The sequence below is a fragment of the Danio rerio genome, chromosome 6, assembly GCF_052040795.2.
Source record: "Danio rerio strain M-AB ecotype USA chromosome 6, GRCz13ab, whole genome shotgun sequence".
Taxonomy (NCBI): domain Eukaryota; kingdom Metazoa; phylum Chordata; class Actinopteri; order Cypriniformes; family Danionidae; genus Danio; species Danio rerio.
Window position 1 is genome coordinate 26,632,644 of NC_141026.1, and position 13,691 is coordinate 26,646,334.

Consider the following 13,691-nt stretch of genomic DNA (forward strand, 5'->3'; position numbering starts at 1 on the left):
AGAATGTGAAGAAAAAGGCAGAAAGATAGATGGAAGGAAGCAGCTAGAGATCTAGAGTGCCTAGAGATCTAGAGAGACTGATGAAGTTGTGTCTTTCATTCCTCTTCTCTTGGGGACAGCCCCTGTGTAGCGTGTGATTGTTTCTAACCATCGATGAGTGCTCTGGTTGACATTTGAGGTTTTAATCCACCTGTGCCACTGTGCATCTTGGTGTAAATTCGAAACATGCTGATTCCCCACTATGCACTGGGGTGCACATGTGGTAGATATAAGGCACTGTTTCCTCACCTGTTGCTGCACGGGTGGCTGCTTGCTTCGAATGTGCACTGCAAAACCCATTAGCCAAAGGCTTGGTTTTGCTTCAGTAAACTAGCGTGACAAACCTGTGATGTTGTTCACTCAGGTTAATATGACTGTTAAGGCCTGTGTGTGTATCTGTGCACAAATGCATGGCATGATGACTTATGCCTCTTAAAATCTGCTACTTTCATAACTGGTAATCTTTATAGGCAGATGATAAAAAAACAGTCAAATAGAAACCCCAGAGTTCTGAAATGATCATGGTGCTCTGCAAGGAGTAGGATTAGAATGGACAGAGGGGACGTGTCACCACAAATGTTCATCGATTATTGAAATGTCCCCACAAATAATCGAACTGCCTTTAAAATAAAATAATGCTCTGTCAACTCTCATTAATGTAGATGTACAGAAAGAGTTAAATCACGTTTTCTACTTTAGCCCTACTTTCCATAAACACATATGGACAATGTGATTCTACTGCTGAATCCACCATAATAGTAACAGTGGCTGTGCAATTAATGCAAATTTTGTTTTGATTTTGGCCTCCACAACGATTATGAAAAAACTGCCTTTTAGCTAAAATGGTTATTACGTCACATGCCTCCCCCATTTCAGAAGTCTGCATTCATTCTTCAACAAAGTAAAATCAGGTAAATGTACTTTTTAACTCAGACTCATTTTGAAAATCTAGCCCTTTATGCGTTTCTGGAGATGTAGAAGTACGTATGGCTGCATTCAGTCTTTAAAACGAATGCTATGGGGGTGGTATGACACTGTTCCTTTTCGCGTTTACCAGCTGACCGCTTACCTCCGCATGGACGGCTTTCCTGCTTTTACCAGTTTGTTTAGTTAGCTTGCCATGCACGTTGGCAGACTTGAGACGCAGAGAGGAGTTGACCACGACGAAGAACAGTTCCAGAAAGTGCGTAAGACAAAAACAGAAGGCAAAAAATAAAATAAACACGTAAATAACAGGTTAAGTATGGTAAAATCTGAACATGAAAAAAACAGGCAAGGGTTTTTCTTTTTCTAGATTGCATTTTAAACCGTCAGTTGGGTTTAGGGAAGTGGGTGGTTGGGTCAATCTGTGCTTTTGAAAACATTATTGTTTGGGTTTAGGGAAGGAGGAGGGTGGATCAGTCGATTGGTCTGTCAGTCAGTCAGTCAGTCTGTCAGTCAGTCAGTTGACAGTGGCCTCTGGTGGATTTATGCAAGAACAGCAAACATAAATGGCACTCGCAAGAAAAAAAGCAAAACACAGCGGCCTCTGGTTCTCTCAAGGTTTTTTTTCTTCACTCCCATCAGGTGAAGTTTTTTTTCCCTCTCCGCTGTCGCCACTGGCTCGCATGGTTCAGGATTGGTAGAGCTACGCATCGATGAATTTGCTCTTCAGTGTTTGAACTCTCAGTCATGATTAAATCACACTGAACTGAGCTAAACTGAACTAAACTGAACTTAAACACTAAAACTGAACTACACTGTTCCAGTTACTATGACCATTTATGTGAAGCTACTTTGACACAATCTACATTGTAAAAGCGCTATACAAATAAAGCTGAATTGAATTGAATTGGTGGATTCATGAAAACAGAAACTGCAAAAAATGTAGCTTCTGGGACATATTTGGCACTCTCCAGAAATTTATCTGCTTGTTAAGTCATGACGTATTGGTGACGTAAGGAATACTGTTTCCTGGTGCAAGCCGCTACTCGTTTGAATTGAGAAAATGTTTATTTATGACCACTTTAAAGTTAATTTTATATAAAATCATAGTGTACACATCATTCTCTGGCCTTGCTGCTTTACAAGTACCAAATTTTTAACAACTTATATAAAAATGAATCACTTTCTGGCCATTGAATATAAGGCATGGACATTTACTGTATATTGCGAGCGTGATTTTTGAAAGTATTACATCACTTTGTAAACGTTTATTATTACCATTTGAAGAGTCACCCCATACATAGAGCTCTTGGACCTGGAAGCCACTTTGCCTGTCGTCACACCTAACTAGCGGAAATATAGGTACGTTTTCAGAATGAGCCTGGGTTGGTGCTTATGTAGCATGAGACACTCGCTTCTAATGTTAACACTTGATTATATGGGTGTTATCAATGGTTATCAGCTAATAGATATGGGCCAGTAGGGGCCTTCTACCCCACATGGTAGGAGCTTTCCATCCATATGGTTAATCAGCTACACTAATAGAGAAGACTCCAGATTCAGATCTCTTTTTACATTTCTGTGACTGTTAGGTTTCGGTTTGGGGCAGGGGTAGACGTTAGTAAAATACAATTAATGGGAAATTGAATAAATCATGGTAACTTCCGGCCGCAGCCGTTTGTAATCTATAGCTGATTAACCATGTGAATGGATGATAACAGCCTTCTGAGCCTACCAGTAGGCACAGAATACCCCTTAATTATTTAATTAATTTATTCATTTTTATTCATGGTTTTAATAGTGCAAAGTAGAGCAAGTGCTGTTCTGTTTTTGAGCTCAACAATCGAACAGAACAATGACATGTAACGTTTTTTTAGCTTAAGGTCATGAAGTAATGGCAATATACTTGCAAAAATGTGTTCAGATGCGGCACTAAGTGATTATGCACATAAACCCTCAGTAAATGGAAGTCTTTATTAAACTTACTTATATTTATCAGATCTTTCTTTAACTTTACATTGATTTTGGGTGGGTGGGGGAGGGATATATTCCTTGTTTTGCTGCTAGTTGATTATTTTTTGGTCATATTATTTTGGCCCAAAAAGTTACTATAGAAATTGATCATTAGCAGCCAAAAGAGAAAGCATATGTATGGGAGAGTATGGTAATATCTATGGCAATATCTTATTGCTCATATAAACATGTTAGCTAGCAATCTAGCTACTCATTGGTTGATCCCCAGCTCCCTGTGAAGTACACATTCATGTCCTCAAGATAACACAGATGAATGAAGGCTATGGCAACAAGCAATGAGTTACTATGGTTACTACTAAGGGAAGCTCATTTATACTTAAGTGCTGAGAAATATATGTGTAATTTATTATTATTTCTAACCAGCCCCAACAAACAAACAAACAAGCACATTTTTTTAAAAATAATATTATTAATTAATATACCATTCTTTTAACTTTAAATGAAATATGAATCCTTTTATGGTTTTCTAACATTTATTTTAACACCGATCACTCTTTAAGGTAAAATTATTGTAAATACACAAATAGTCCTAATATTAACTTACATGTACACTGGATGTAACCAGATGAATAAAGGTTTTATTCATTTAGATAAATTTAAATAATCAAAGTCTTTTTCTGTGCAGTGAGTTTGCATAAATTATAATAAATTACAAGCATATGTAAATAAAACAGAGCAAAGATAAAAGTGAAACAAACAGCGCTTTATGGTTTTCTGGAGAGCCTAATAGTATTCAGCAACAGAAATTGAAACAGCAAACATTATATGACGTGGTCATCATTGTGCAATTAAAAAAAAAAAAAAAAAAAAAAAAAAAAAAAAAAAATATATATATATATATATATATATATATATATATATATATATATATATATATATATATATTTTCACTACAGGTGAAAATGATTTGATCAAATGATTCGATCAGAGGTCAAATGATTCGATTTGAACCTACAGTCAGCATTAATAATCGCAAAAGCCCTGAGTCTATATCTCAGATTTGAGATGATGGCCATAAAAACTTTTCATTTTCACTTTTCCAAAAGCTGTTTTTGTCAAATTGGAATTAAACTAACTGAATCCAGTCTGGCGTGACATTTCAGAAGCTCTGAGCAGACGTAAATGTTTAAATACCGCTGTGTAGATTTGTTTGAAAGGTTTTTATTTGATGGCTCAATATCTTTCATTATGCAGATGGTATGTTTATTATTGCGGCGTTCTGTCAGGTAGTGGAGTGAGTCAAACTTCATGTGGATAATGCATGTTGTATTCAAGCTCTGCTGGTGTGGCATGTGTTGGCTTTAACCCACCCTCTAGTGAACTCCGGTTGGCTGCTTCATCTCTGGAGTTCAGTTGTGGTCGTGTTAATTACCTGTCGTCTGTTAATGCTCTTAACAGCGAACTCCAGGTGTCTAATCTGTCTGTTATTTGAACTAGAGCATTTCATTGATTGGGTTGTTTAAATCACTCTATGATTTAAAGGAAACATATTTATGAAAAAAAAAATCTGTTGAAGTATTTAATAATGGAAAAAGCTGAATTGAATCCCAAGAAGCTGTGTGATTAAATAATAATAAAAAATGGTGGTTGTGCTTTTAAAATTATTGGTTGAATCCATAAAACACAGTATATTTTAAGTTTGGTCAGAGCTAAAGATTGCTATGCTGGCTGAGACTTTCTTAGTGAATTGTTCTGTACAGGTTCAGTGTGTTGTTTTTTTTTTATTTCTTTTTGAAATATGTATTTATTTATTGGAAATAATTCTATTTAGCTTCACTGTTAACAGTTGTAAAAAATTGTGGAAACAGTTTATTTTGATGGTCCTTTTAAGTATTAGTAGACCTTCTGCTTATGATCTGTTGATACTGCTCCTTCAACAGACATTTAACTGACTAATAATGTTTGCAAGTACATGATAACTTAAATTAACCCTAACCACAACCCTAACCTAACAGTCTACTTATAATGTAATAAGAATTTTTTGGCATGTAGATGCAATTTAGCTCAAATTCAACAAACGGACCATCAAAATAAAGTGTGACCAAATTAGTGCCACGATGGTGATGATTTACTTTCAGAACACCACTGTTGCAGTTAACATTCCATTGAAATGAATGGGGACAGAAGCTTTTAGTTAAAAAAAAAAAAACAAACAAAAAAAAACCAATTATACGCTGAAATAACATCACTGTAAAACTGTGATCTTCACTTAATGTAGTGACGTTCATTTGATGTATATAGTTAAAACTGATTATATTAGGCATAAATTAAACTTGCAACTGCAAAACATAATCATGGAGTTACTAAGGATCTGTCTTTTAAGAGATTTAGCATCTTTGAAACTTTGCAGAACTTTTACTTTCACAATCAGCTACAATAAATGATAAATAAAAGATAAAATGAGATGAAATAATGTAATTGTGTACCCTAAAACTATTAGATACTTTTTATATTTCTGGGTTTCTCAGTGGTGGAAGTCATTGTAGTTGTGTTAAATTAAAGAGCAGTGAATAATAAATGCACTTCATACAAAAATCCAAATATAAAAAAAAAAACACTTTTGAGGATTTAAGATGCAGATAAGCCCCATCTTGTGACATGGGTCTATAGATTATTAATTTAAATACTGCTTTTTCTATTCATTCCCATCAGATTTATGATTTATTATATATTTTCAAAAGAAATATAAAAGTTCCAAAAAGCTTTGTCTAGAGTTTCTAATGATTCGTTTTAGGCATATTTTATTTTACTTTCTTTTAGAATATTTATCACATTTGAAACTTTGCAGACGTTTACTTTCACAAACAGACACTTAAGACAAACTTAACTTAAGGATAATCTGAAAAAAAAAAAAAAAAAACTCGGGCACCTTAAAATGTTTATACCATTATACTTTAAAAACTCCTTATTATCCCCATCCTCACTATTAAAATTAGACTTATATATTCCTAAAAGTAACATAAAGCACCATAAAAGTAAGTCGAGTTAATGAGGATTTGTTTCAGTTGGAATTGTGTCTTTTTATTAATGAGATTTTTCATCTAGATAAGTTACCTCTACAAAAATGTTTAAAATACACTAAATGAAAGGTACAATCTGGGAAAAAAACAGAATAGGGACATCTTAAAATGTTAATAAGAGCTTTATATTTTAAAAAAATATTATCATAAAGTGCCACAAAAGTAATACTGGAGATTTTTCATCTTTCATCTTTTCATCTTTAATATTTTTTTACAAACAGATGCTCAAATACACACTAAATGAAAGGTACAATCTGAAAAAAAAAATTAACAGGGGCACCTTAAAATCTTAATAATAGCTTTATAATTGAAAAACTCCTCATTCTCCCCATTCCCACCATTCACGTTAGACTTAATTAGTAGGTTAAGGTTAACAAGCCGCCACCTCAAGTAAAACCCTGCTGTCTCTTACCATAAGCCCGCAGGATGTGACATTAAGACCCTAATGCCCTGCTGCTTGGTGACTGACTGACATATTTCTTTCTGTCATTCTTCAGAGTGTGTGGGGAGCATTCAAGAAGACACCCTGCTGCTTCAGTTTCTGCCACGTCTGGCTTCAGGAAAGTGTTTTCTTCTAGCTATGTGGTTAACGGCACACATACACCCCTCCGCCATCCTGCTATTGACCCTCAGCAGCCTGGCCTCTGCAGGTAAGCGCTGTTATTCTTGTAACTCATCATCTCTCCTGGGATTTTGAAATAACAGGTCAGGAGTGAGTGAATGTGGCTTGACGTTGCGTGAACCGTCTATATCATGTGTTTTGTTTGCTTTATGAAGATGAAGGAAGAGTTATGGGGGATGTTTTTAAAATGTTATGGCTTACAATGAAGGGACTACACAAGTTGACCATTTTCTCTTGTTTTAAAGATGTTTTTTGATGTGATTTTAAAGGTGAAAGTCAACAAAAACTGAAAAATGTATACCCTGGTCATTCAACTTATTCAATTGTCACCATCGACCAAAAAACTAGTCATGAGTGTCCATTTTAATAAATTGAGATCAGAGCATCATCTGTTGAATAAAACAATTGAATAGCTGAACAAATAAGCTTTGAATTGATGTGTGGTTTGTTAAGATAAGACAGTATTTGGCTGAAAAAGAAATTTTTGAAATCTGTAATCTAAGCATTAAAAAATAAATATTGAGATGCTTTTGAAGCTGTCTAAATGAAGTGCAATGCACATTACTAATCAAAAATGATGTTTTAAAATGCTTATATTTTACATATGCAAATTTTCTTAACGGAACACGATCTTTGCTTATTATTCTAATAATTTTTGTCATTAAAAACAGATAATTATGATTAGTCATATATATATAAGACTGGTTTTGTGGTCCAGGGTCATAATTGGTTAATATAAACATGCTGATCATCCCAACTCTGCCTGTGCATTGTGGTTTTACTTTGGTAAAGACATCCCTCAATGTATTTGGAGGCAAATTACCCTTGTGTTGTCCTAGAATTTTGTATACATGTGTGTACCAGTAATATTTGTGGTGTAAAAATGACTTTAAAACTGACAGGTCAAAATTGACAAAAAAAAAAAAATGTTCTACCCTAAATGTGTTCGGCCTTTGAAAATATGTGAAATATGAAAACAGAACATGATTATTATTATTTTTTTCAGGAAAAGTCAGCTAGTATTACTGGTCAAAAGTTTGGGGTCAGTTTGGTTAAAAAAAAAAAAAATCTTATCCTTCTCACTAAGACTGCATTTATTTCATCAAAATATAGTACAAATTGTAAAATTGTGAAAAATTATTGCACTATAAAATAACTGTTCAAAAGTAGTTGATAATTTATTTAATAATTTATTCTGGTGATTTTAAAGATGAATTTTCAGCTTCATTACTCTAGTTTTCAAAATCTCATGATCCTTCAGAAATCACTCTAATATTAATGAATGAATGAATGAATGAATGAATGAATGAAAAAATGAATGAATGAATTAATGATTATTATTATTATTATTATTATTATTAGTATTATTATTATTATTAATTGTAATAGCAATAAAAGCAATACAGCAGTAATGATTTTATTTAAAACTACAATAAGAAAGATTTTTAAGATTTTTATGGATAAGATTTTTAAACATTTTTTAAACATTTATTAAATTTCGCAATAATCTTCTTAAAAAAACAGGAAAAAAGTAAACAAAGCTGACCCCTAACTTTTGACCGGTAGAATATATTTTTGGTTATATATAGTTTAGGTCTTTTCTGCTGTTTAAATAGTACCAGGAGGCTTAAAGTTACCGTTTAAAGTTTTATAATTTATATAGTTTAATAACATTTTGATAAATAGCTAATTAAATTTTTTTTTCTATTAGTTTTGTGTTTCTGAAGAAAAAAATGGTCATGTTTATTAAAAGTAGTCTGTCTAAGAAAGGTTTACAGTAACTGAAAATGTGATCTTAATTTAGTCATCAGAAATAATATATTAGTCGGGCAAAAGAGCTAAATTCAATTACATATTTAAACACTATATATATTAGCTTCAATATTCATCAATATTTTTCCTAAGCTCCTAGTGAAAACCTGAGCTCATGGAATAACAGTATAATCCGTGGACTGTTGTCGTACAATGTTTTGAATTCTTTAAGCTTTAGTTTTTCATTTTTCTGGGTATTAGACACACTTACATCTTAAATATTTTTGAAACAGCATTTTTTATGCTTACTAATGCAGCATTTATTTGGTTAGAAGTGCATGAAAAGCAGAACGCATAAGCATTTAATATTTAGCAATCTCATAATGACAAAATCACAATGAAGTCATTTGCATTAGAAATACTGTTTAAGAAATGTTCATCCAAACAGTTTAGTGACACATTTAGTTTGATGTCCATAAAAGTGTGTATGTTTTTTGAAAATTCAAATGTAACATATTCTCATCTAATATTAAATTCAATGTTTACAAAAATTAATTGAAATGTTGACGTTCAAAATGTCTTTTTTGTTAATTATTGACTAAGAGTCCAGTGAATTACAGTGGTTTAATTGAGGCTGTGCAAAAAACAAACAAAAAACTAGAACTAGTTTATTAATGTATTTTTAAAATGATTTCTAGAAGCATGCAATTTAAACGCATCAATGATCCATGAAGCTTAGTTGTTCAAAATGATAAGTTGATAAGATCAATTACAGGGTACAAAGACTGTGTTCATGTGTGAAAAACATCCAAAACACACATACATACAAAGACACACATACTGACCAGCGGTCTTGTAAATAGTGTATCTGTTTCAACATTTTATGCAAATGAATGAGCACATGAATGAATGAATACATGAGTAAATGAATAAATAAATGAATTATGCATTTATATATGGCACATACATGTGTATTATGTTATAATATATTAGTATACCAGCTTCAATTTAAAATCCATTTAACCACAATGTCTCTTATCTGGTTCAACATTTACAAAACCAAAGTCTGCGTCAATCTTTTTCATAAGCAATTTGATGGAAAAAAACACTATCACTATCGAATTGGCCTGAATTGACTCTCAGACAGAAAACGGGGCACGTTTTTTTTTTTTTTTTTTTGCTGGGGCTGTTGATTGGGTGTGCTCCATAAGCTGCTCTCATTGTCTTGACAGAGTGAAGCAGTGTTGCCTGTTTTGTCAGGCAATCAGGATTCGCCCCCTGTGTTCGGAATTTCCCCGGTTCCTCCCAGCATGAGTCTTCTAGATCTGGCTGTCAGAGAGCAAAGGCCGGGGGGATTTGCATTAAGAAAGTGCTGACAGCCTCAATCTCTCAGCCTGAAACAGCAGTGGCGCACGTCAGCTATGCCTCCTCTAGCTCGACTCAGGCAGCTCTATCTGTGTGATTGATCAGGGCTTGTTGGCTCAGTCTCTTCAGAAGAGTGATGATTTGTTCCCCTCTGGCACAACAGCCTGACATAGTTGCATGCCAAGAGAAAAAAGGCAAAGAAAACAATATGGCAGCAACCAAACAAACAGGCAAAATGTCTGGGGTGACAGTCAGTCGTCAAGATTGTGGGGTCTGGAGTGTTGTGATTTAGGAGCCACACCGTTCTAGGACTTTTCTTGCACTTGTTCTGTCAAATGTCTCTTTGTTGGTAACAGATCCCATTGGTCATTCTCAGCAGTTCTGTGATTTTTTCTGTCAGAATGCTTTTCTTCTCGACAAATAGACCAGAGAACAGAGAAGTTTAGATTGAAATATCAAGGAAATTATTAAATTTAGTAAAATTAGCACATAAAACGTGGTGGATAATCGCTGTGAATAATAAACACTCTCAGAAATAAAGTTACAAAAGCTCTTACTGGATCCTTTAGGTATCAGTATGGATCCTTTATGTACAAAAGTGTAAAGGTACTGCCCTGGTGACCGTTTTTGGACATCTAGTTACTTTTGCATGTCTATATTTATATTTGTACCCTAAGATATATATATATATATATATATATATATATATATTAGAGATGCGCGGTTGGCGGTTATAGCCGCGGACTCCGCGGATAAACCGCGGATCGGGCGGATGACGTTACGAAAAAATAATATTTTAATTAAATTCGGGCGGGTGGCGGGCGGTTGTACTTTTTTTGTACACATAGCTGGCGCACCAACGGAAAAGCCTAGGACTGACTTCACAGAATGGGAGGAGGAATCGGATACACTAATTCTGGATGAAGTACAGAAGTATTCCTCTACAAACTTCCGTATAGACGGATCAGCAGAGGAAAATCTACTTTCCTTTAGGGAGAAATAAGGCCAGACATTCCCACGACTGCAGCACCTTTCCAAGAGAATTATATGCATTTCAGGAACAAGTGCTGCGAGCGAGCGCTCCTTCAGTGCAGCAGGGCGCATTAGTGGCTATGCAGGCGCTCCCGTCTGAATCCTGACACTGTCATACATGCACTTAGCCTGGTCAGACTTTATGTTCGCTCAAAGAGGGATGGCAAATCTATTTTTCTAATTTAATTTCTAATTGTGGGGGTGACTGAACCTATAAGGCTAAGGCACGATATGACGTTTTTATTAAAAAAATTTTCAACTGTTTGCCAAAGCATGCGACTATAGCCTATGCCTACATTAAGATATTTATGTTAATATTTTTTTACTGCCTGTTGTTTCTTTTGGCATATAAAATAGGTATTGTCTGATAGAGATATCAATAAAGGTTCATCTTGTCGCAGAACTGGTGTTCTTTCCGATTTCTACAAGCTCAATAACATCCACAGCAAAAAATAAAAAATAATAAATAAATAAATAGTCGAAAAACTGTGCCCATTAATTAGATGTGCAAGGCAATCAGGTACATTTTTGGGGTTGCTATGGACAACTACAAATGTAAACATTATTAGGCTATAATGTAAATGACTTATTATTCTATCTATTTATTAAAAAATTAAGTGAAATATGCATTTAGTAGTAGGCTAAATAGCAAATGATGTGTCAATGCGTTTTCTATTAGGCTACAATAAAAAAAAAGTTGTATAGTACAGTGCGTTTAATTTAGGCTATTTATTTACTTTTGTCCCTGTGCGCCGATTGGAGACGGAGTTCACTGCTGATATTCTGAGAGCTCGGGTGCTTCTCATTTCTTATTTGTACATCCTCGTTTCCTTTCCTTGCTTTCTTTCCTCTTGTTTCCACCCCACCGGGATAACGGTACGAGGGAAGGACGCAAGGAAAAGAAGGACCGAGGAATCGAATCAAGTGAAAAGACACGTCCTCGTATCTTTAGCGTCACTTCAAAGCGTCTTCAATGAATGACTTGCACGTTTGGATTAACTGCATGTCTACATTAAAGTCGTTCTCTATTCTATAATGAGCAATAAAGAAACATTCATTTAATAATAAAAAGGAATAAGCCATTCAAATAAAGAGCCCAATCAGCAGATGGCGGGCGGGTGCGGTTTTAAAAATTGGTCAAAAATGTTACTGCGGATGGATGGCGGACGGATGATGAATTTTGTTATGCGGTTGCGGATGAAATAATAGCCCATCCGCGCATCTCTAATATATATATATATATATATATATATATATATATATATATATATATATATATATATATATATATATATATATATATATACCCAATATTGTACCTTTAAAGGAATAGTTCACACAAAACTTAAATCATTTACTCATTTTCTAGTCATTCATTCTTCTGTTGAAGACAAAAGAAGATATTTTGAAGAAAGCTGGAAATCTGTAACCATTGACTTTTACAGTATTTGTTTTTCCTACTATGGAAATAGTAGTGTGTTGGGCTGGGTGATATGACCTAAAATCTAAATCTCGATTAATTGAACATTTTAACTCGATTATGAATTATGAATACTTATTTTAATCATTTATTTTATTTTCTACTGAACGGTTTTGTACAGTAAATATGCTTACATATTACTAGTGAGAGATGTCTGAATGAAGGGTGCATTACTTGATTTTAAAATAATTGAAGGAAACACACATCTACTATCTCTGATTATTTATTGAACATCAGCTGGAATTAAAACACACATAGCATTTTTCTTATGAAAAAGTACAAAAAACTAACAAAATGAATTATTTTCAATGTATTTAAAAGTAGAAAATAAGCAGTATCTCTTCTATATAAAATAACTCTTGTTATCCTGTATAATAATTTAAACAGTGAATTTCTTGAATCAACTGTAAACAAATATTTGTATGTAAATAATAATTTCATTGCAATAGAAAATATGCCGCCTCAAGGCATCTCTGGCGCACCTTTTAGTCATTGTCAGTGTAGTCAAACATGTGACATGTAGTTACATTTTACAGGTGCAAGTATAAATCAGCCCTAACAGAGTGGAGTAACGCGACTCCAAATGTGGTAGGAAAAGGTAATTGAAAAAATTTACCTTAAATTTTTTTATTTATTATAGGTTCTGTTATAGGTTCTGAATGTCAATTTCGATTAATCGTCCAGCCCTAATGTGTGTAAACTTACACTAACATAGTAGTACATAAAAAGTACAAATGTGTATCATTGGAAAAGGGGAAAAGGTATACTGCATCACTTCAGTACGTTTGTATTTTGCAATACTGTAGTTAGTTAATAAGATAATTTTAATATTGTAAAAATGTGTGTATATATATTTTTTTTTTTCTTTGCATTTCAACACTTATACTTGTTTTAGCAAAGCTAGATTTTTATAGCTGTAACTTAGTAACCTCTGTGCTTTTTCTTCAGAAAACATGCTGATTTGGTGTTTAAGAAACATCACTTATTAAGATAAATGTTTCAATATTTTGTGCTGCTAAATGCTGGATTTTAACCAGCCAGAAAATGACGTGTACGAGAATAATGTTTATTAAATTAGAAGTCAGTCTAAACTTCTCCATCAGCAGGGCTGGTTAGAGAGGTCAGTTTGACCCGAGTTTCAGTATACTCACTGTGGAACGAAACGGTTCCTGTTAGTGATAGTTAAGCAGGACAATGGCCACAGTGTCAGAACGTCCTATGAGTTTAGAAGTCTGGCCTAAACACAATTCACCACCTACATCTTCCTTTAATGCAAGGCCGTAACATTAAGAAAAGGAAGAATTACGCTGAAAGCCATGTTTGGAATCTGAAAGCATTCTTTAATTAGATTTTTTGCTTACTTTTTCCTGAAACATTTGGCACCAATACCTGGAGCTCTTTTATTGGGTTTCTGCCTTCTTTT

General features: G+C 33.9%; 1 protein-coding gene across 1 annotated transcript in view; it reads left to right on the forward strand.

Annotated features, from left to right (window-relative positions):
- Window positions 1–13,691, forward strand: part of tgfbr3 (transforming growth factor, beta receptor III) — a 208,422-nt gene that overhangs the window by 12,340 nt on the left and 182,391 nt on the right. Inside the window, 1 exon segment of the mRNA NM_001311172.2 lies at window positions 6,515–6,667. Within this exon segment, the coding sequence (NP_001298101.2) occupies window positions 6,598–6,667 (70 nt within the window). The 5' untranslated portion in view covers window positions 6,515–6,597.